At 47.9% G+C, this 23,005-nt stretch overlaps 2 protein-coding genes across 2 annotated transcripts in view; one reads left to right on the plus strand and one right to left on the minus strand.

Annotated features, from left to right (window-relative positions):
• Positions 1-3,228, plus strand: part of LOC125909406 (T-cell surface glycoprotein CD3 delta chain) — a 4,005-nt gene extending 777 nt beyond the window's left edge. The window contains exons 2-5 of the mRNA XM_049612588.1: positions 1,774-1,989; positions 2,454-2,585; positions 2,870-2,913; positions 3,134-3,228. Coding sequence (XP_049468545.1) covers positions 1,774-1,989; positions 2,454-2,585; positions 2,870-2,913; positions 3,134-3,199 — 458 coding nt within the window. The 3' untranslated portion in view covers positions 3,200-3,228. The remainder of the gene's footprint in view (positions 1-1,773; positions 1,990-2,453; positions 2,586-2,869; positions 2,914-3,133) is intronic.
• A 6,180-nt stretch (positions 3,229-9,408) lies between these two features.
• LOC125909427 (T-cell surface glycoprotein CD3 epsilon chain) lies at positions 9,409-21,255 on the minus strand. The gene is made up of 9 exons (XM_049612623.1): positions 21,169-21,255; positions 20,944-21,056; positions 19,040-19,060; positions 17,033-17,050; positions 13,665-13,694; positions 12,991-13,209; positions 11,534-11,701; positions 10,971-11,017; positions 9,409-10,092 (listed from the first exon to the last, which is right to left on the minus strand). The coding sequence occupies exons 2-9, from the start codon at positions 20,993-20,995 to the stop codon at positions 10,036-10,038; spliced, it is 612 nt and encodes a 203-aa protein (XP_049468580.1). The 5' UTR covers positions 20,996-21,056; positions 21,169-21,255; the 3' UTR covers positions 9,409-10,035.
• Positions 21,256-23,005: the final 1,750 nt, after the last annotated feature.

Genomic DNA, 23,005 nt, shown 5'->3' on the forward strand with positions numbered 1-23,005 from the left:
TTTTTTTTTTTTTAATATATGAAATTTACTGTCAAATTGGTTTCCATACAACACCCAGTGCTCATCCCAAAAGGTGCCCTCCTCAATACCCATCACCCACCCTGCCCTCCCTCCCACCCCCCATCGACCCTCAGTTTGTTCTCAGTTTTTAACGTCTCTTATGCTTTGGCTCTCTCCCACTCTAACCTCTTTTTTTTTTTTTTTTTTTTCTTCTTTCCTTCCCCTCCCCCATGGGTTTCTGTTATGTTTCTCAGGATCCACGTAAGAGTGAAACCATATGGTATCTGTCTTTCTCTGTATGGCTTATTTCACTTAGCATCACACTCTCCAGTTCCATCCATGTTGCTACAAAAGGCCATATTTCATTTTTTCTCATTGCCACGTAGTATTCCATTGTGTATATAAACCACAATTTCTTTATCCATTCATCAGTTGATGGACATTTAGGCTCTTTCCATAATTTGGCTATTGTTGAGAGTGCCGCTATAAACATTGGGGTACAGGTGCCCCTATGCATCAGTACTCCTGTATCCCTTGGATAAATTCCTAGCAGTGCTATTGCTGGGTCATAGGGTAGGTCTATTTTTAATTTTCTGAGGAACCTCCACACTGCTTTCCAGAGCGGCTGCACCAATTTGCATTCCCACCAACAGTGCAAGAGGGTTCCTGTTTCTCCACATCCTCTCCAGCATCTATAGTCTCCTGATTTCTTCATTTTGCTGTTTGCCTGGTTTTAAAACCGATAGTCCCTTGTTCCAGAAACCGTCTCAGCCTCAGGCAAACTGGGACTAACGCTTTGGGACATCCAGGATTTCCACTGGAAACAGGTTCCCCGTGGGAGACACGACTGACTGTAGGATGTGAAGCATCTGACGTGCCTGTATCTCCCTGAGCGAGTGTACACGCATGTATCATCCTGGCCTGCTTGAGAGGCATGAGAAACAGCTCTTTTGGGGGATTTTCTTGAGGATGCTCTTGTATTCAAACGGGTACCTGAATATGAAGTTCAGGGAAAAATCTGGATTCCACTTTCCCCGGGGATTGGAGATACAGATTCTAGGGCCTCTGTGGGCTGTGGACATGCTCTCAGTCAAAGCAATTCAGGGGATCTAGAAAGACACTGTACATACGCCTCCAGCCTCTAAACTCCCTACAAGACTTGACTTGCATGGAGCCCCACGAATGAATTTGATAAAACTGTTTTTCTGTTCCCCTCCCCCTCAGCAAGGGTAGAAAACCTAAAAATCTTTACATGGCATTTGCCCTGGGTCTCCTTCTGGATCACTGGGCTGGTAATTCTACTAGCTTCTCCCCTCCCCCAGGTGGACTTCTACTTGTCCCCTATTTGTTCCTTGTAATTCTAGAAGTTTTGTTGGGGAACAAATGTAGACATCTTCAGCTGAGGAACGCTCTTCTGCCTTTCATGTTTCTCGGATGCTTCCGCAGCCTACGCTCCCCTCCGACTTCCTTTTATTTATTTATTTTTAATGTTTATCTATTTTTGAGAGAGTGTGACTGGGGGAGGTGTGGGGGCGGTGGACAGAGGGTCTGAAGCAGGCTCTGCGCGGACAGCAGAGAGCCAGGCAGAGCTCGAACTCCCGAACTGCGCGATCATGACCTGAGCCAAAATCAAAGGCTCAACCAGCTGAACCACCCAGGTGCCCCGAAAGTGGTCCTTTTTAAGTATAAGCCTCAGCAGAATCAGGCATCTGCTGGAGATCAAACAGCTGACTCGAATCATGGTATTTCCACCCCCCCCCCCACCCACCCAAGTGAGTCCCTACAAGATATCCGTGGAGGAACTGGAGGACAAGGTGTTGCTGAGTTGTAACACTAGCATCATATGGATGGAGGGAACGATGGGAACGCTATTTCGCAACGATACAAATCTGGACCTGGGAAAACGCATCCTGGACCCACGAGGAGTGTATACGTGCAAGAGGCCAGACGAACAAGACAAGATACCTTACACGCAAGTATATTATCGAAGTATGTGCCTTCTGGACCCTTGGGGTTGAAATGGGTGGGACCTCTGGCTATGAGAACTTCAGAGCCAGAGGGGACTATAGTGGACCAATCTGTTCTCCAAACAAACTGGGGTCACTCTTGTAATGGTATAAGCCAGGCTTTGGAGCCCTCGGAGTGAGAAAGAGCTTAGCTGGTGGAAAAACAAAACAAAACAAAACAGTAGGGGCTTGTGACTCGAGCAGAAGTTTCGTCGGGAGAAAGGTTTGGCCCACCGCCTTGTTTACATTCCTACAAAGCTGACATTACTTCTTGGCTCTTCTCAGGGATTTCTGGGGATAAAGGGCACAGGTGGATGTAGCCAGGGCATCAGCAGGCCTTTCTCCAAGGGTCTTACTGACGTTTGGGTCTTGGTGTGAGAGATCCCGGGGCCGCCCTAGGGAGGCAGAGATGCTTCCCTGGTCTTGAAGGCTCCCCTTCCCCCTCAGTGTGTCAGAACTGTGTGGAACTGGACTCAGGCACCCTGGCCGGCATCATCATCACGGACATATTCGCCACTCTTCTCCTCGCTTTGGGGGTCTATTGCTTTGCGGGATATGAGACCGGAAGGCTCTCTAAGGGTAAGTGGACGGGACAAAGTGTGTGTGCGTGTGTGCACGCTTATGTCGTGGGTGTGAGTGTGCCCCTGCGAAGCATGGGGCTGGCAGTGGGTTGTGTCTCACCTGGGAGCCGCTCTTGCAATCTCCCAGTGACTCCTAAACCTGGTTCTGGGAAGACCTGTGCCCATCTCGCTCACGCGGACTTCTGAGGATGCCACCAGCTGCGGTCGTCCTGCAGGGTGCGTGGGGTTTCACTGTCCCATCCTCCTAGGCCCCTGATGACTCTTTTTCCCTGGTTCTTCTAGCCGCTGACACTCAAGCTCTCCTGGGAAATGACCAGCTCTATCAGGTGAGCCCTGAGGGGGAGGAGCCATGAATGGGGGGTGGGGGGCACGGGAGGGGACATGAATGGAGGTGAATGGATGAAGGGTCCTGGTGGGGAACTCATCAGAGCGGATGTGGGGGCTGGAAAACTCAGGCAGGAGTTCTCATCTCTGGGGTCTGCTGGGGTCCTCTCTGGGAGAATCCTGACTCTGCCTGCCTCACTGTTCCCCCTTCTCACCTCCTAGCCCCTGCGAGATCGGAATGATGCTCAGTACAGTCATCTTGGTGAAAACTGGCCTCGGAAGAAGTGAACCGGAGACCGGTGGCTTATAGGAGTATCAGCTACATCGACTGCACCTCCTTTCCTTGTTCAGCCAATAAAGATGTCTTCTCTCCCTCAGCAGGTGCCTGGACTTTTCAAGACTGCCGGGCAAGGCACGGGAGTTGTCCTGCCTCAGATGGGCCCTTGCCCTCCCTGGCCACCTGTGTCCTTCACTGCTTCCATTCCTCTGCCCCAGATGGACCGTGTGACGGGCACTCTCCCACCCCCATCTGGCCCACTGGTGCTTGCTGCCCGGTGGGCTCCCTGGGTGCAGGGCTCCATCACACTGCCTCGGCTACTTGTTGCCTCCGGCCCCCTAGTGCAACCCCTTAAAGGCTTTGGCTTTCTCACCACAGCCGAGGGCGGGCTGCTATGTTTAGAGACCCAGCCACACAGAAGTTTCCATGACATCGTAAGCAGAGGACGTGGGAACATCAAGGGCCCAGGAGACCGTTTCTTATCAAGATGTGGAGGGCGTGTGTGGCAAAGTCCCACTTCTGCCAAGGGGCTGGCCCTGGCTTTATGGCCCCTGTGGAGTGGTAGCCACTGGCTGCGAGGAGGTTTCTACGTAGGTCTGCTCAGGACCCTTTCTTTCCTCCTGTATAGAAGATACCATTCACCTTCCTCTTCTCAGAACCTGTCCCCGTCCCACCCCTGCCTTCTGCATCACAAAGTAACATCAGAAGCTCATCAGCAATCCAAATGCGTTATTCCTCTTCAACCACCCGGAAAGCTGGAATTTGAGAGCGGACAGGGGCCAGGGACGTTTTCAATACATGTCATCTTCAGCTAGTGGTTAGTGGTGAGCCTGAGAGATTCTGAAACCTTGGGAGCCTGAGAGATTTATTAAAAGTATAGACGCTCGATGGGGCGCCTGGGTGGCTCCGTCGGTTGAGCGTCCGACTTCGACTCAGGTCATGGTCTCACGGTCTGTCGGTTCGAGCCCGGCGTCAGGCTCTGTGCTGACAGCTCGGAGCCTGGAGCCTGCTTCCGATCCTGCATCTTCCTCTCTCTCTGCCTCTTCCCCACTCTCACTTTGTCTCACTCTGTCTTTCAAAAATAAATAAATGTAAAAAAAAAAAAAAATAGACACTCGGGCCCCCCTCTCGGAACGTGGCCCCCAGGTGATTCTGAAGCACCTCCAGTACAGAGAGTCTCTAGAGGAAGAGCTGAGGCCACTGACTCTTTTGAGGCCCTTATGCTCATTCCTGTCCACCATAAGGGCAACCCTTCCCTTTTGTTCTCTGAGTTAGAGTAATTGGAAGGACTTCAGGACAATTTAATAAGAGTGGGAGTTCCCCAGACCAGGGTTTCCAAAGGAGGAAAGAATTAACAACCACACAGCCAGGGATCTGTATGATTCTGCCCACTATCTTCTCGAGCTATACGCGGATGTTAATTCTGTTAGCGACAGAAGTTAGCGACAGAATGAACTTGTAATTTACACATTGAACTTGTGAACTTGTAATTTACACATGCTTGGATCATGGTTACAGTTTATTTCTACCCTTTCTATCCCTACTACCGTAGTCCTCTGAAACCTGCCTCCTGCTTTCACATTGGGTTCCCTCCGCCTTGGGCAACTTAACCATGGCTTCTACAGCACCAAGGCTTGTACCCTTCCCATGCCCTGCACACTTCTCTTGTATTCCTCGTATGCTCTTACATCCCCCTATACCTCTCTCCAGTCCTCAACATTGGGTGCGCTTGGGACTCCTCTGCACTTTGGAATCTCCAAAGATTCTGATTATCTTGGGCTAAGGCATCAGGACTTTAAAAACGGCTTAAGGTGATTTCAGTGTGAAGCCACGGTTGACAAACCTGCCCTCCACCTGAGCCCTCCTGGAAACTTGTGTCCCTTTGGTTCTCTTTTTGGTGCTTTGAAAAAATAGCTTTACTGAGGTAAACCGACATGAAAAACCTGCATGTATTTAAAGCGTAAAGTTTGATATTTTGACATATGTATGCACTTGTGATACAACACCACAGGTGAGGTAATGAACATATCCAACAACGTGAACAGTTTCCTTGTGCCCCTTTGCATGCAATCCCTCCCTCCTTTCTCTCCTTATCCCTCCACCCTCCAGGCAACCGCTGATCTGCTTTCTGTCATTATAGATTAGTTTTTGTTTTTTGAGATTTATATAGGAGTGTAATAGTGTAACATGTACCCTTTTTTGGTCTGGCTTCTTACACTTGAGCATAATTATTTTGAAATTCATACATCTTGGTGCATCAATCAATAGTTTACTGCTTTTTACTGTCCAGTAGTATTCCATTGTATGGATATACCACAGCCTGTTCATCCATTCACTTGCTGATAGTCTTTTGGGTTATTTCCTGGTTTGGGCTATTACAAATAAAGCTACGATGACCAGTCACCATAGAAGTTATTGTGTGGTCTATATGATTTTATTTCCTTTTTAAAAAAATTTAATGTTCATTTATTTCTGAGAGAGAGAGAGAGAATGAGAGAGAGACAAAGTGAATGGGGGAGGGATAGAGAGAGAGGGAGAATCTGAAGCAGGCTCCAGGCTCTGAGCTGTCAGCACAGAGCCCGATGTGGGGCTCAGACCCACAAATTATGAGATCATGACCTGAGCCAAAGTCAGACGCTTAACCGACTGAGCCACCCAGGCACCCCTCATACGCTTCTATTCCTGTTGGACAAATACTCAAGAGTGGAATGGCTGAGATGCAACTTTTTTTTTTAAGTTTACTTATTTACTTTGCACGTGGGAACAAGTAGGAGAGGGGCAGAGAGAGACAGAGAATCCCAAACAGGATCTGCACTGTCCGTGTGGAGCCCCACGTGGAGCTCAAACTCATGAACCATGAGACTATGACCTGAGCCAAAGTTCGACCCTTAACCCACTGAGCCACCTCTGAGATGCAACTTTGAAAGAAAGTAATCTGGCTATTCTAGGTCCTCTGTAGTCCCATGTGAATTACCTTCTCAGTTACTACAGAACACCTGCTGGGGTTTTGATCTGGATCATGTTGAATTTACAGATCAACTTGGGGAGAATTGACTTCTTAATGATACTGACTCTTCCAATACACAAACACGTCTTTTGTCAGATTTACCCCCTAAGTATTTTATATTTTTTGACGCTATTGTATATGGCACTTTTAAAATCTCAATTTCCAATTGTTCACCGATAGAATCTAGAAATACAGTTGTTTTCGTATACTGATCCTGTACCCTGAAAACTTCCTAAGATCACGTATTAATTCTAGTAACTTCTTTTTTTTTTTTTTTTGTAAAGTTCATCAGAATTTCCACACAGATGATCGTGGTGTTTATGAATAAGGACCGTTTAACTATTCAATTTCTAAACTGGATGTATTTTACTTCTGTTTCTTGGCCTATTGCGTTGGCTACCTCAAGTACCATGTTGAATAGACACGGAGTGAGGACATTCTTGCCTTATGTGTGATTTTAGGGGGAAACATTGTCTTTCATCATTAAGTATGATATTGGCCATAGGTTGGTTGGTTGATTTTTTGAATTTATGTATTTTATTTTTTAGTAATCTCTACATCCAGCATGGGGCTCAAGCTCGTGACCCCGAGATCAAGAGTCGCATGCTCTACCAACTGAGCCAGCCAGGCTCCCCTCTTCTTTTTATATATTATTAGATTAAATTTGTTAAAACTTAGTGAATAATTCTTGCATCTATTCAAAGGGGATATTGGTCTGCTGGCTTTTTTTGTTTTTCTTGTAGTGTCTTTGCCTGGTTTTGATATCAGCATTTGGCATTAAATTTCTCCAGAGAAACAGAACCAACAGGATGTGTATGTAGGAGATGGAATAGAGAAAAGGAACAGAGGGAAGAGAGAAGAGACAGAGAGGGGGATTTATTTTAAGGAACTGGCTCATTTGATTGCGAAGGTTGGCAAGTCCAAAGCTGGCAGTAAACCAGGAGGCTGGGGACCCAGGGAAGAGTTGATGTTGCAGCTTGAGTCCAAAGGCAGTCTGGAGATGACAACTTCTCTCTTCCTCAGGGGACCTCAGTCTGCTTTTTCTGTAAGACCTTCAACTGATTGGATGAGGCTCACCCACCCACACTATGAAGGATAACCAGCTTTACTCAGAATCTGCTGATTTAAATATAAATCCCCCCATATACCTTCACCACAATATCCAGGTCTGTTTGACCAAATATCTGAGACAGGTTGACACATAAAATTAACATGGATGAGTTTGGTCTCCATAGAGTGAGCCGTAAGTATTCCCTCTTCAATTTTCTGGAAGAGTTTGTATAGAATTGGTATTATTTTTTCCTTCAATGTTTGGTAGATTTCACTATGAAGTCTTCTTGGTCTGGAGTTTTCTTTGTGGAGAGTTTTTTTTTTTTTCTTTTTTTAATGTTTGTTTGTTTTGAGGCACACACACACACACACACACACACACATCATGAGCCAGGGAGGGGCAGAGAGAGAGGGAGAGAGAGAAAGAATCTCAAGCAGGCTCCATGCTTGGCATGGAGCCTGAAGTGGGGCTCGATCTCATAATCATGAGATCATGAGCTGAGCCGAAATCAAGAGTTGGATGCTCAACTGATTTAGCCACCCAGGTGCCCCTGTGGAAAGGTTTTTCACTATATAAGTTCAACGTATTTAATAGCTAACAGCTTACTTACCAGGTTACCTGTTTCATCGTCAGTGAGTGGAGTGCCTTCTGCTCTGTCTTCAAGCTCTACCCATCCTTCCCTTCAAGGCCCAGGCGAGGTCTCTTCTCTGTGTTGCTCTCTCCCTACCACGGCAGCTCTCCCGGCTTCTCCCGGGAACACTGTCCGCAGCCCTCATGGCCGCTTAATCTCATTTGTTTTTCTGTTGGTGTTCAACCTTCTGCATTCTTGGCCACCCTTCTATAATCGCAAGCTCCTTGAAGGCAAAAACTGTTTGTTTGCACCCCCTTAGCGCTCAGCACAGTGCTGGTCTGCCACACGAGTGGTGAGAAAAGCAGTCGCTGAAGAAGTACCTAAAGGATTAAATACAGAGCTTTTAAGCCGGGAAAATGGCGAGCACTTTTGTATGGTCACAGCCGGCACACGGAGGTGCTCAGAGAGTTGGAGTTGGACAGTCCCGGCTGCTGATTCCAGCGCTGTCCCTCACCAGCCGTGCAACTTCAGTAAATAACCTCTCCGAGTCCCCTGACCCCATCAGGGCAACCTCTGTCTTATCTGCCTCGTTGGGTTGTCGAAAGGGTTAAAAATGAGATTACGCGTGGAAGGCGCTGAGGGCGATTTCTAGAGCATAGTCAACGTTCACCAGACATGGGCTACTATCGCTTGGATCACCCCAAGCCATACCTCCCTGTGTCCGTCATCAAGGGACAGAAGGGCCAGGTTGCTGATCAGCAGCTAGGCATGGTCAGCATCACAGAGTCTCCTGGTGAGCCTGCATGTTGAGTGTGCAGAGGCAAAGAACCGTCGCTTTAACAGGGACCGACACATAACACGGTCCCAACAAGCCGGCCGAGGCTGAGTGTGCACGCCATGTGGCAGGCTGCTAACCGCGAATGGCCTTTTCGGTCACGGCCACACGCAGAAATAGCCCTGTGGTGAGCAGGGAGGTTTCTGAGCGCAGAGAGGGAGAAGGGGGCCCGCTGGGGCTTGTCACAGCTCCAGCCTCCGCCGGGTGTAGACGGAGCTCTGGGCGCTGGGTCAGGGCGAGGCCTCCCACTGGGCCCCCCAGCCCACATCCTGCTGAGACAAACCACAGCAGCTGCCTTCTGGCTGCTGGCTCAAAAGGTGAAGGGAGGGGTGCCTGCTTGCTCCACAGCACATCCTTCCCCGTGGGCCGGGCTCAGCCCTGGCTTCCTCTCCCAGGCAGCTTGTGGAAATCGGGGTCCCCAGCCCCTTACACCTCACGCTGCCCATCCGCCGCTTTCTCCTGCCTTTGAAGGCTGATGCTTCTGTCCCTCCGTTTTCTGAACTGGCCACTCCAATCGGGGCCCATCAGCCACTCTCTGCCATCCTTGATGTTTTTCTCCAAGAGAAGTTAGTCAGGGGACTATCTTTTCCCTTCTTTCCTGTTCTCTTGTTTATTTCTTCCCTAACGCCCTCTCCAAAGACAGGGTCAGATGATGCCCCCACCCGCATGCATTTGAGATCATAGCTGGGAATTTAGTCAAAGGGAGGGAGGACCTGAGGAAACAAGGCAGCCTCGGAGGGCCTCCCAGAAAAAAGGGACGGAAACCCTTTCAGCCAAATAGACTTTATTTCTTTTCTCTCTCAGCTGACAGGGAGCCTAGCACATTCACGCAGATGCAAATGACCATCCAGGGGCCTTCGGGGAAGACGTGGGGGAGGGCCCAGAGGGCTGGTTCGGGGCCAGGGTCTGCGAACGGGGCAGGACCTCTGCCAAAGTTACCCGGTCCATCCCCACAAAGGGTCACCGAAGACAGAGCTGGGAAAATGGAAAGGTAGATGAAATAGTTAGGGATGGGGGCAACTTCTGTGCAGGAAAGGGGGGAAGTGAAGGGAGAAGGGGGCTCTCCTGCAGGGTGGGAAGGAACTGGTGATGGTGGGGGTGGGAATAACAGAAATAAATACCCAGACAAGGGGCCGTCCAGGTGGGGGGGGGGGTAGCCATGATGTTTCACGATAGTGAATAGTGCCTGTGCTATTCTAGGACTGAGCGCCAACAGAGAAGGCAGGATGGAAGGAGCTGGCGAGAAGGCTGCAGGGTGTGAGCTCTCCAGAAGGCAGAGGAGCCGTTCTCTTCTGGGATCCAAGATTTACTCAGGGTACAGGGAACAGCAGGCCCCGAAGAAGCCAGACCTGGGCCTGTGGGAGGCAGCGTCCTCAAGAGCCGTCAGATGCCTCTCTGATTCAGGCCAGAATACAGATCCTGCTGGCCTTTCCGGATGGGCTGGGGGTGGAATAGAGAGGTGGTAGTCAGCAGGGTGGCAGGAGGTAGTTCCTCAGAAAGAAGGGCCCCTGAAGATCTAGCTTTAGTGCAACGGAAAGACTCCTGGCCTAGGAGTCAGGAGGCAGGCTCAAGTTCTCACCTGGACCAGGCACCCACTCGTAACAGACTTGCCGCCTTCCGTAAACCTCAGCTTTCCCATCTCGAAAATGGGACTCTAAAGACCCACCTCTCAGGGCATTTGTCGGAATTCAGTGAAGTCACTCACGCATACGACAGCGAATATAGCACATGCTTGGCTGCTGCTCGATAAATAAATATTTGTCGAGCTTGCCCAGGTGTGCTATTCCAAATATTTAGCAATTGGTGGTGCGCACACCCACCCACCGGTCAGAGCGGTCCTGCTGGGGGTCTGCCGCGCCAGACATTAATTCTCTAGCTGTCTGATCGGGAGGCAGTCTGGTGGGGGAGAGGCTGCGAGGTCTGGCGGTACGTGGGTTGGGGCAGGGTGGGCAGGAAGCTTGGGGCTGTTGACCAGCGAAGTACTTTGATATTTCAACAACGGGTGTGACGGTACCGGTGCGCGCAGGTGGGACATCAGTCCCGAACGTGTCACGTTAGAACGTGCGGGTGTGGTCTCCCCCGTGCTAACGAATCAGCCACAGAAATAGGAGCGCTGTTTCCCTCCCCAGGCCATGGTTGTAGAAGCCACACGGCCTTGGAAATGGCCCTGCTCCATCACGAAGGAGGCACAGGCGGGCACAAGGCGGGTTGTCCTGGAGCTCTGAGTGAGGGGCTTCGAAGGGTCTGGAGGGCAAGATAGACGGTCCCACCTGTCCCCTTCTCCCCTAGAAAGCTCCCCCCACCCCGTCCCTTGTTACCTCGTAGTCTGGATTGGGCACAGGTGGTGGTTTCTCCTTGTTTTGTCCTGCAGGGGAGGGGGTGGGGGAAGGATTAGTTTCTAGAGGGAACACCCATCTCGTGACAACGAGACCCAGATCTGTTCTCTCGTCTCTGTCTCCTCTTTTTCCATCTTGGCCGTTCTTTCTCTTGCTTCCTTTCATCCCATCTCTAACGACCCCCACACTCTCTATCATTTTATGACTTTCCTCAGCTCAAAGTCCTTTCATGTTTCCTTTCCTACGGGTAAGAGAAAGGAGAAGGCGGGCGCCAGTATCCCAAAGTCTCTGTCCCCACAGACTGGGAGGGGAATCTGGTTACTCCAGAACACTCAGGCATTTGGGGAAGCCATCCCGTTAATAAGCTTTTTGTACTTTTCTAGGACGGGAAAGAGAAGTGATCTGAGATGTAAACCCCTCCGTCCGGATGCTGGCCACACGGTGAATGTTCTATAGGAGCTGTCTTGACCTGGCTGTGGACTTGCCACCCCGGCTGGACTTTCCCTTTGGTGGGACTCTTTTCCGACTGAAGCCCGCAGTCTTACCCCTGGGCCTGCCGCCTGCACCTGGTCCTCGCATCATGGTCACGGAACTGGACTTTTTATTCTTGCTCCAATAATATACCAGCAGCAGCAACCCCAGAGTGATACAGACATCAGCCACGATGATCGCGGCCACTGCCATCAGATCCACCTCCATGCAGTTCTGACACACTGTGGGGGACAGGGGGAGGGGGAGAAGAAGAGAAATCACCGGGAAAAGAAGACACAGAACAGTAGACCCCAGCAAGGAACCCATAAAGGCGATTTTCCCTTTCTTACTCTCACGCTTGCCGTGGCCGGAGCGGGACCTTCCAAAGTTTGTAACAAGCAAAGGGGGACGGTTATGGATAGAGGCCTTGGAGTCAGACAGTCCTGGGTTCAAGTCCCAGCTCCGCGCAACTTACTAGCTGTGAGGATTGTGAGAAGTGTTTTCAACTCTCAAAGGCTCTGTTTCCTTTTGTATAAAATGGGAATAAAATAGTACTTAACTCGTATTGTTGTTGAGAGGGCTAGATGAAAAAAAAGTTCCTGGCAAGTGTTTGGTATACAGCCCTTGGAGCTTAACAAGCGCTCAGAAAATGTTAGCTGTTGGGGCGCCTGGGTGGCTCAGTGGGTTAAGCGGCCGACTTCGGCTCAGGTCATGATCTCGCGGTCCGTGAGTTCAAGTCCTGCGTCGGGCTCTGTGCTGACAGCTCGGAGCCTGGAGCCTGTTTCGGATTCTGTGTCTCCCTCTCTCTGACCCTCCCCTGTTCATGCTCTGTCTCTCCCTCTCTCAAAAATAAATAAAAAAAGAAGTTAAAAAAAAATTAAAAAAAAAAAAAAGAAAATGTTAGCTGTTATTACTATGCCCTAGTTTATGACGCTTTATTATTCGTGTATTTATTTATAAGTGTTTACTTATTTTTAATAAAGAGAGAGAGAGAGAGGGAGCATGAATGGGGGAGGGGCCGAGAAAGAGAGAGAGAGAGAGAGAGAAAGAGAGAGAATCCCAAGCAGGCTCTGAGCTGTCAGTGCCGATCCTGACTTGGGGCTCGATCTCACAAACCATGAGATCATGCCACGAGCCGAAATCAAGAATCGGGCGCTTAACCGACTGAGCCACCCAAGTGCCCCGACACTTTTTTGTAGCGGCTTTGCGAATCTTTCTGAAGAATTTATCTCTGGATAAAGCATCAGCTGAACCCATATCTATGAGCCATAATTCTGGATTCAATAGAATGCAAACGATGCAATCCTGTCTCTTGGGAAGTTGTTGTTTTAGATCTAATGCTGAGTTCACCCAGATGACCCCACATTGGTGTTTAATCTAGATTTCAGAAAACGCTGACACTGTGTGGCCCCTAAGAGTCTCAGATTGAGTGTAAGAGAAACACAAAGATGCCAGGGGACTGTGAGTTGAGTTAGGGGAAATAATTGAGAACACCCTCTTGAAGTGGTCCTTTCTAATGGTCCTATATTACCTCTTGCTTTCAGGTAGAGATAGTTCTTCTCTAGCGAGTTGCTTGTATAGCAGGCATAATAACCACTGTCTTCCATTTCTGAAAAACCATCCAGAAATAGCTGTTCTCCATATTCATTGGGCAAGAGGCCACCATTTCTTTCCCATTTTATTGATTCACTTCCCAAATCCTCAGGGCATGTCAGCACCACCGTGGTTCCAGAAATGGAGACTTTATACCCTGGGAAATGGGAGAGGAGAGAAGGGAAATCGGAGGGAGAAACCAGTAAGATTTTGGCAAAGGCAAATTAGTCACAAAGAACCAACCTGATACAGAAGGTCATTTGTCACCCAGGCCTTGGGTTTTCTTGTCAAAGGGGATGTCTGCTGGCTACAGGGTGTGAAAGAGGGAATCCGAAGGCAAAAGGGGAACTGGACAACCTTTTTTTTTTTTTTTTTGTAGTTTTTTTAGTGTTTATTTTTGGGAGAGAGAGAGAAAGACAGACAGAAAAGGGGAGGATGGAAGTAAAGGAAAGTCTAGAAAAAAGTCCCTTTGGGAATATTTCCAAAACGGGAGTTGGAAATGTGATACTGGAAGGACCTGAGTTCTTGGGGTTAATCTCTCCCGACCAATTCCTTCTCCTCTAGCCACCCACCGGCATCCTGAGGGCACCCATGAAAGACAGCTGAACTTACGTGCGGAGGCAGATGTCTGTGGAGGTGGCTCTTCACCAGAACATGAGAAAAAGAAAGCACAGTAAGAAAATAACCTTGGCTTAAGTTTCAGTTGTAGACACAGATTTTCAAGTGGGGCTAGAAACTATCCCTCCAGAACCGCCAAAGAAGGCCCATCCTTTAGTGAGCCCCAAGCCTTGAAGGTAAGTTGTGTACCCGGCGCACCAAGTATGCTCCTAGACGTAGCTCGGATACATCAGATTGAGGTTATACCGGCACGCGTTTCTAAATCCAGATCCACGGGAGTGCGGGAAGTCTTAAAACCCTAAAGGTCAAAAATTCTCAGTCTTCAAGCTCATTCTCCTGCATTGGCGTGAACCGTATTCTGGTTAGACACGAAAGGGTCTTCTCAGAGATAAAGACCTTCACTCGTCATCAGGAGATCTCTGAGCCACTGATCCTTGGGCTTACCTATTTTTCATCATTCAGAAGTTCTCTCTTATGATGAACAGAATCCCTCATAGGAGATCAAACAGCTTTCTTATTCTCTACCACTTTCCTGTTGTTGCCTTTAAATTGTGTAAAGGACTGCACTCCTTTTAAGGGAATGGTTCCTCCCGTAAAAGGTGGCTTTGTTTTGAAATATCTCCTGAGTATAATCAACTCTCAGTTATTTTTTGTTAGAGGGAGGCAGTATTGGTGTGGACAACGAAGAGCCGCTAGTATATATAATTTGGGGCCCAGGCACATTCCCCACAGCAGGCCATGTTGTCCTGGGAGGTGGGGCTGGGGCGCCTCTTTGTTTTCTGGAAGGTTTGTGGCCGGGACACAGGGCGGCACTAGGTTATGCTGAAGCCTGGATGTGGCAGCTGGAAGAGAGGAGAGGTGCTCAGAGACCGCTTTTTCTCTGTTGGGGGCTTTCTGCTATAGTAGGCTGTTAGGGACAGGGCGTTGGACTGAATCAGAAGCCCCGTGTTTGAATCTCAGATCTGCTTTAGGCTGTGTGACCCAGGGCAAGTCATTGAACTTCTCTGAGCCTCAGTTTATTCATCTGTGAAATGGAGATAAAACACCAACCTCACAGGGTATTTGTGAGTGGTTAATGGATTATGAGGGTGAAAATGAATGGCACATAGCAGATGCTTAAGAAAAATGTTAGTTACTTTCTTCCTTTCCTTCTTGGGGTCCTGCTACAATGGAGAACAGAACTGAGTTCTGACCCAGTTGCTCAGGCAGCTCTCTGGCTGAGATCATGTGGGATGTAAACAAGTCATTCTCCAGATTTGTCTATCTGCTAATAGTTGGGATTTGAGTATAATGACGTAGATAGTTGATACTATTTGGACTTAGAAATAATTTTTCAAAACTATTTCTTAGAAATGTTATATAAACTAGAAATCATAAGTAAAATAATTTAAAAGTAAATAGACATTTCACTCTGCTTGGTGTTTGTTTGAAAAAGAAATGTAAAGGGGCGCCTGGGTGGCTCAGTCAGTTAAGCACCTGACTTTGGCTCAGGGCGTGATCTCAGGGTTCTTGAGTTCGAGCCCTATGTCGGGCTCTGTGCGGGCAGCTGGGAGCCTGGAGCCTGCTTTGGAATCTGTGATTCCCTCTCTGCCCCTCCCTGCCTCGTGCTCCGTCTTTCTCTCTCTCTCTCAAAAATAAATAGACATTATCTGCTGGCTCTCAGGGTATCTGCCCTACTTAAAAGTCTACAGTTCTAAACTAATTCTAGATACACATTTTTTTTTCATGTTTGTTTATTTTTGAGAGAGAGACAGAGACAGAGCATGAGAAGGGGAGGGGCAGAGACAGAGGGAGACACAGAATCCAAAGCAGGCTCCAGGCTCCGAGCTGTCAGCACAGAGCCCGATGCGAGGCTCAAACCCACGACCCATGAGATCATGACCTGAGCCGAAGTCGGACGCTTAACTGACTGAACCACCCGGGAGCCCCTAGATACACAATGATTAAATAAAGGTATTTGGATTCCATTCCTTCTACCCCCTTTTCCCAAAACCAAACCAAAACCAAAACCAAAACCAAAAACAAAAACACCGAGCCTCATTTCTCTTATTTATTGTGGGCCTGACAGAAACATTCTTAAGAAATCTGGGGGACAACCTGTGGTTTATTTTATGCTAAGTGTAACCTCTATTGATTTAAAAATAGGACATATGTTTATACACTGGAGTTGAAATAGAAACTTTAATGCAGATTAGCGTAAGAAATTTTACAAATTCTCTCTGGAGAAACCAACTCTAAAACTAGTTTCAGAGGTGAATAGTGTTCTATTTCAACTCCTTTTACCTCTCTAGTTTGTAGTTTTTATTGGTTCAGTTTAAATAACTTTGCAGGGCCCTACAAATTAAGAATCCATACAAAGTATATATATTAGAGGGAAACTAATCTTACTGCTCAGCAGTATGTTATACAGTGAATATTTGTGTTTTGGAATTTAAAAATTATGTAAGGTGGTAGTATCATGAACGGTTTATAAATGTGTGCTGACTTGCCTATTTTAAGGGATCTTATCCACCACCAGGTCAGAAAAATGTATTTTTAATTAAAAAAAAATTTTTTTTTTAACATTTATTTATTTTTGAGACAGAGAGAGACAGAGCATGAACGGGGGAGGGGCAGAGAGAGAGGGAGACACAGAATCAGAAGCAGGCTCCAGGCTCCGGGCCATCGGCCCAGAGCCCGACGCGGGGCTCGAACTCACAGACCACAAGATCGTGACCTGAGCTGAAGTCGGACGCTCAACCGACTGAGCCACCCAGGCGCCCCAATTTTTTTTAATTAAAAAAAAATTTTTTTTTTTTTAAATTTGAGAGGCCTTTTGAGGGGCGCCTGGGGGGCTCAGTCTGTGAAATGTCCGACCTCGGCTCAGGTCAGGATCTCACGGTTCGTGGGTTCGGGCCCCGCGTGGGGCTCTGTGCTGACAGCTCGGAGCCTGGAGCCTGCTTTGGATTCTGTCTCCCTCTCTCTCTGCTCTTCCCCTGTTCACTGTCTCTCCCTCTCTCTCTCAAAAATTAATAAACATTAAAAAAAAAATTAAAATGCCTTTTGAACATTTTTAAGCCATGGATTTAAACAGCCACATAAAATAAATAACCACGTTTAAACAAGAAATAAACATTAAAAAATATAAAAAAATGAATTTGTGATTTATACAGAAACTCCCAGTGGCTTCTATCCACACTTCCCAGAATGTATGCTCAGGGATCCATGACAGTTAGCAACAAACGCAGGCCCATCCCCGATAGATCCTACTGGTAGACCATTGTTGTTTTTCGTCTAGTAGTTCTCATTATTAATATGATTGTCCTCAATACCTTTTTGTCTCACGTTTGAAAAGAGGTCGTGTAGAGTGAAAATCCTCTTACCTGAAGGGTCGTCATTGTCTGAAAAGGAAATGATAAGCAATTGTTAGCTACACTTGTATCAGCTACCAAGAACAGACCCTGTTCCCCTGGGTTAGGGCCTTCTGGTACTAATGTAACACTGTGTGTCAACTCTACTCAAACAAAAAGAAAAGAAAAAGAAAAGGAAAAAGAAATGCATCCTTGGACTGCGTCAACAGGTCAGTCATGTTGATGACTGGTGAAATGATTATGGACAAGTTTATATTCATCTTTCAAATTCTCTATTGGAGCACCTGAATGGCTCAGTTGGTTAAGCGTCCGACTTCGGCTCAGGTCATGATCTCACAGTCCGTGAGCTCGAGCCCCGCGTCGGGCTCTGTGCTGACAGCATGGAGCCTGGAGCCTGCTTCGGATTCTGTGTCTCCCTCTCTCTCTGCCCTTCCCCCGCTCACACTCCGTCTCTGTCTCTCTCTCAAAAATAAACATTAAAAAAAAAATTCTCTATGGTATTAAAATGTAATTTTCCAGATTGAAAGAAAGAAAGAAAGAAAGAAAGAAAGAAAGAGAACAGCGGATCTCCAAATTCTTCATGGCTGTATAGGAAAAGTTGTTTTGGGCCCTACCTCCTACATTAAACAACTGATGGCGATTTACAAAAATAGATCCTAAGTAGTCATTTTGCAATAGCAAGTCATTACATCATACACCTTAAACTTACATTGTGCTATACGTCAATTATATCTCAATAAAGCTGGGGAAGAAAATGAAGCTCTGCATTGCACATAAATCGATGAGAAAGAAAATCAACTGTAAATGGCAACGGCATGCAGAAGAGATTAGTTATCCCGAAGCATGTCAGTGCTTTCGACGTGCTCCATCTGTCAAGAAGGTAACGTTAGGGGCGCCTGCGTGGCTCAGTCCGTTAAGCGTCCAACTCTGGCTCAGGTCATGATCTCACGGTTCGTGAGTTCCAGCCCCGCGTCGGGCTCTGGGCCGACGGCTCAGAGCCTGGAGCCTGCCTTGGATGCTGTGTCTCCCTCTCTCTCTGCCCCTCCCCTGCTCATGCTGTCTGTCTCTCTCTCTCTCAAAAATAAACATTGAAAAATTAAAAAGAAATAAGGTAACATTAAAGCATGCTGCATGGGAAAAAAAGAAAGACAGTGTTCTAAAAATATTACAAAAGAGGCAGTGTCATGGAATGTAGACGGGCGCAGTGGCCTCCTTTTAACCCAAAATTGCTTCATGCAGCTCGGAGGAGCTGATTGAACAGAAAGGCTTCCGATATTGGGACATTCCTGACTCTACCGCTGTGATTGGGAAATAAGTCCCGGCCAGGCGTGCTCACACGCGTGTGCACACAGGAACGCACATGCACACACACATTCAGAGCATTTGGACACGTGACTCTAAACCTGCACCCAGAGGCTTATTCGCCGCATGCCCGTGTATACGTTCCTATCCTCTACAAGATTCCACATCAAATATGAAGTGCAAACAAATGAAAACTTTCAGCACTTTCAACCTGAACGGTTCCAAGTTTTTTCTTTCAAATAGTTACCATTGGGGCGCCTGGGTGGCTCAGTCGGTTAAAACGTTGATTTCAGCTCAGGTCATGATCTCACAGTTTGTGGGTTCGAGCCCCGCGTTGGGCTCTGTGTTGACAGCTTGGAGCCTGGAGCCTGCTTTGGATTCTGCGTGTGTGTCTCTCTCCCTGCCCCTCCCCTGCTTGTGCTCTGTCTCTCTCTGTCTCTGTCTCTCAAAAATAAATAAATGTTAAAAAAATTAAAAAAAAACCTAAAACTCATTTTTCCTGGGATCTCTGTTCCTTTCCTCTTGCTGTAACTACCTCTGGACTGACCAGATAGTAAAAACTCCTTTCATAGGTCTCTGTGGAAGCTCTGTGGGGGGAGGGGGGGGGGGGGGGGGGGAGAGGTGAGGGGGTGGGGGTGGGGTCTAGCAAAAGCTCCACTCATAAAAACAAAGACTGCTGGGCTGATTGCATAACAAGGAAAGAAAGTATATTCTTACCTTCCTGCCCCCAAGCGCCAACTAGAAAACAAATAAGGAAAAAAAAAAAAAAAGAGTTAGTCAATGTTGTGGGTGCCTGAAATTCCAAGCAGAACGAGTAATGTGGTCTAGTTTGGCCATGTCGGAACCACCCCTGGACCAGAGTCATACCTGTACCCCAGATAAGTGACATGAACTGCTGGGTACGGACCAGTGTCCAGTTCCTGGTCCATTGGGATGAAACAAAGCGAAGAAGCATCTAGCGTTAAACATGAACACTCAATATTTGACCAAGAGTTAGAAAAAGTTGAGACTCCTTTTCAGGCCACCAGGGAAATGGCAAACGAATTTTGCAGCCTAGCCTCCGTTTTTGAAAATCGGACTGTGGAAGAAAAACAAGCTTTTGTTTAGGTACGCGCGTTGAGATTCTCGTTCCGTCTCTGGCTCCCACTTGTCTGATGGTTCAGTTTTTCCATCTGTTTTCTGCTCGAGCCAGAGATGGAGATACTTGAAACTACAATTACTCCTCCGTTAGAGCCTGTGTGTTGAAGAGCCTGGTCACACTTCCACTGGGCTCCTCACTCAGCAATAACCTGGATTCATTATGATGACCAGCTTCCCTCGTGTTGTCTTTAAGTTCTCCGTATACCCGGGCCTCCCTTTTTTTTTTTTTTTACCAACAGCATCGAGTGAGACCCCTCCACCCACCCAGAGCCGACTGGGCACATTTTCGTGATGCCAGATCTTTAGGGATGCCCGGGACTTTGATACTTCATCTCGCTCTCTTTCCATCCCCCCCCACCCCCCACCCCAGAAAGCATCGTTTATATTATAAGTCTTGAAGAAAATGCCTGACCTCTCCTTGCAGGAGTCACGTCCTGCCCCTTGACACCCAAAATGTGTTCCTGGGACCGGCAGCAGACTTATAAACGCAAGAGCTTCCTCGGAAGGCAGAATGGCGATCCCCACTCTGGTCCTACTGGAGCAGGAGCTCCAGAATCCCAGGTGATTTGTGTGAGCGTTCAAGCCTGAGAAACTCACAGTGAAGCAGGAAGCAGAGACACCATGGCTGTGGCTCTGAGATAGGAGCCCCAGCTCTGATAGCATTTTCTAGGCCTCTGAACTAAAGCCGTCGTGAACCATTTTGCATCACGTAGCCTTGCAGGGCACAGGCCTTCTAGACAGACAGTCCTGGCTTCCCGGGTCAGCTTTAGCACCGACTAGCTGTGCGGTTTTCAACAAAGTTATGTAACATCTCTGCACACCAGTTTCTTCATCTACAAAACAGGGGATGTAACCTTCGCCTTCCAAGATGAAGCTAAGAATTAAATTAGTTGATGCATGTAAAAAAGTTTTCTTTAGCCAGTCTCTGGCACTTAATAAATGGCAACTTTTTTTTTTTTTTTTTAAATCTTATCTCCTATGAGATGTGGAATTGCTCTCGGTCGTTTACCTGCCTATATTCTCCCTTGCTTCAAAAAGGACCCAATTAATCGAAAGTTCTTAGTCACCTGAAAAGGACTGAAAATTATGAGGTATGTTTTGTCTCAGAGACCAACCTTGCTGTACCACCCCCCCCCCCGCCACGGTTCGGGTTCAGCTCTCTGCCCTTCTCATCTCTTTTGTGTTAGTTCTTAAAGGCTGGGTAGTTCACTGACGAACAAGCCTGTCCTTGGAGGCAGAGAGACTTCTTTGTTTTCAATAGCTACGATCCCAAATGTTCCCTGAGTGGTGGCCCATGCGTCCGTCCCATATCTCGTTCGTCAGCCTGCCGTCTTGGATCCCCAGCCTAACATAGCACAAATAGTTCCTTATACCTTCTGGTAAATGAGGCTCCCTTGGTACCACTGGGCATCACCAAGGGAGGCTGTGGGCCTTCCCACAGCCTGGAGAAATACGACCCTTTCTCATTTCATCCTACTTACCTGACAGGAGACAGAGTCCCAGAACTCTCCAGAGGCTTCCCGATGGCATCATTCTCTCACCGGATGGACCCTGAATTCTACCTAAGATGGTGGAGGCTGGTGGCTCAGCACTTCTGAAAAAGAAACCGGAGGACTTGTTCAACCCCCCTGCTGCAGGTGAGGACCCTGAGGCCATTGTTCCCAATGCCGGGATGATACAGGGGGCCTTGTTAGGGGGAGACTCACCATTTTCTGAAGCAGGCACCCAAGGCTGGGAGGGGAGGCGAGTGACAACCCCACACAGGAAGTGTGCAGGGGCCTCTGGGCCTGCGGGGTTCTACGTCACTTGGAAACGTTCGAGGCAGAGGCAGCCACCTGGGTTGGCTGGGGAGACATGGGCCCCATATCTTCATCTTCCCATAGCACAAGCAAGAGCACTCTGGCAAAACCTGGGGTGAAATAAAAAATACCTGCAATTTAACTGCCCGGGGCCTTGTCCCGCATTGGGACCCCCCCTTCTCAAATGCCCCCTCTCCCCAAATAAGCTGTGACAAGGAAGAAAGCGCTTAAAAAAAAAAAAGGATTTAAAGTAATCTCTACCCCCAACATGGGGCTTGAACTTACAACCCTGAGATCAGAAGTTGCATGCTCCACCCACTCAGCCAGCCAGGTGCCGCCCCCCCTTGCTTTCTTTATGGTGTGTCTGCCATGGAACAGCAAAGGTGCAGACGTCTTATTGACAAAACCTGGCTTGGAACTACAAATTGGCTTAAAACCGTTTTTGGTGGTTTTTTTTTTTTTTTTTTTTTTGCCCATGATAGTGACAAAAATACTTTATTTTTTTAAATGTTTATTTATTGATTTTGAGAGAGATAGAGAGGGAGGGGCAGAGAGAGAAGGAAGAGAGAGAATCCCAAGCGGACCCCGCACTGTGGGTGCGGGGCCTGACGCGAAGCTCGATCCCACACACTGTGAGATCATGACCTGAGTCAAAATCAAGAGTTGGACGCTTCACCAACTGAGCCGCTCTGGTGCCCCTACAAAAATATTTAAAAACACAACATTCAGTGTTGGGAAGGGTCCAGGGTGAGAGTCTCAAAATCTGCTGCTGCCAGATTGATACAGCCTTTATTTTTAAGCTTACATAAATCAAATGCTCATTTTATGCCGGGCACTGTGCTCGGGGCTTTGCCAACACATCTCATCTAATGCCCAAAACAACCCTCCAAGGTAGGTTTTACTTTTATCCCCATCTTATACTTGAGCACACCGCGGCTCGGACGGGTTACCTAACCTGTTGAAGAGTACAGAGCTGGGACTCTACAAAACATGTTGGCAAAACTCACTTTGCAAATATATACTATCTATTAGGCTGTAGTTATGTGCCGGGTCCTGGTAATGACAGCTGTAACAGTCCTTGTGGATGTTAAGTGGACGATTTCAGGAGACTGATACTAAGAAAGAGGATATACAGGTGCCCTGGGGATGATAAGGGGGGGGGAGGCTAATACAGTTTGGGGGGCAGCGACGGTGTCCCTGAGGACGTGACATCCAAGCAGAAATCCGATGGGCCCGGTAAGAGTGAACCAGGCGGAGGGGAGGACGGGTTAAGGTATTCCTCCAGACGGAGCAGGCATGTTTGAAGCTCGGGTTAGGAAGAATGGCCCATGTGAGAATCTAGAAGTCCAGAAGGCTGGTAACTGAGAGAGTCAGAAGGTGTCAAGAAATGAGGTAGGGACAACTCAGCAGGGACCACACGGGGAGGGATTTAGGAACCATGTTAAAAATTCTTAAGGATTATTCTAAGTGCAATGGGAAACAGTTGAAAGGTTTAAATCAAAGAGCAACAGTATGAAATTCTTAGAACCTGTTTTTTTTTTAAGCTTATTTGTTTATTTTGAGAGAGAGAGAGAGAGAGAGAGTGAGTGCACGAGTGGGGAAGGGGCAGAGAGAGAGGGAGAGAGAGAATCCCAAGCAGGCTCTGCACGGTCAGCACAGAGCCCAACACAGGGAATCGAACTCACGAGCTGTGACATCATGACCTGAGCCAAAACAGAGAGTCGGTGGCTTAACCGACTGAGCC

The sequence above is a fragment of the Panthera uncia genome, chromosome D1 (genome assembly GCF_023721935.1).
Source record: "Panthera uncia isolate 11264 chromosome D1, Puncia_PCG_1.0, whole genome shotgun sequence".
Taxonomy (NCBI): Eukaryota; Metazoa; Chordata; class Mammalia; order Carnivora; family Felidae; genus Panthera; species Panthera uncia.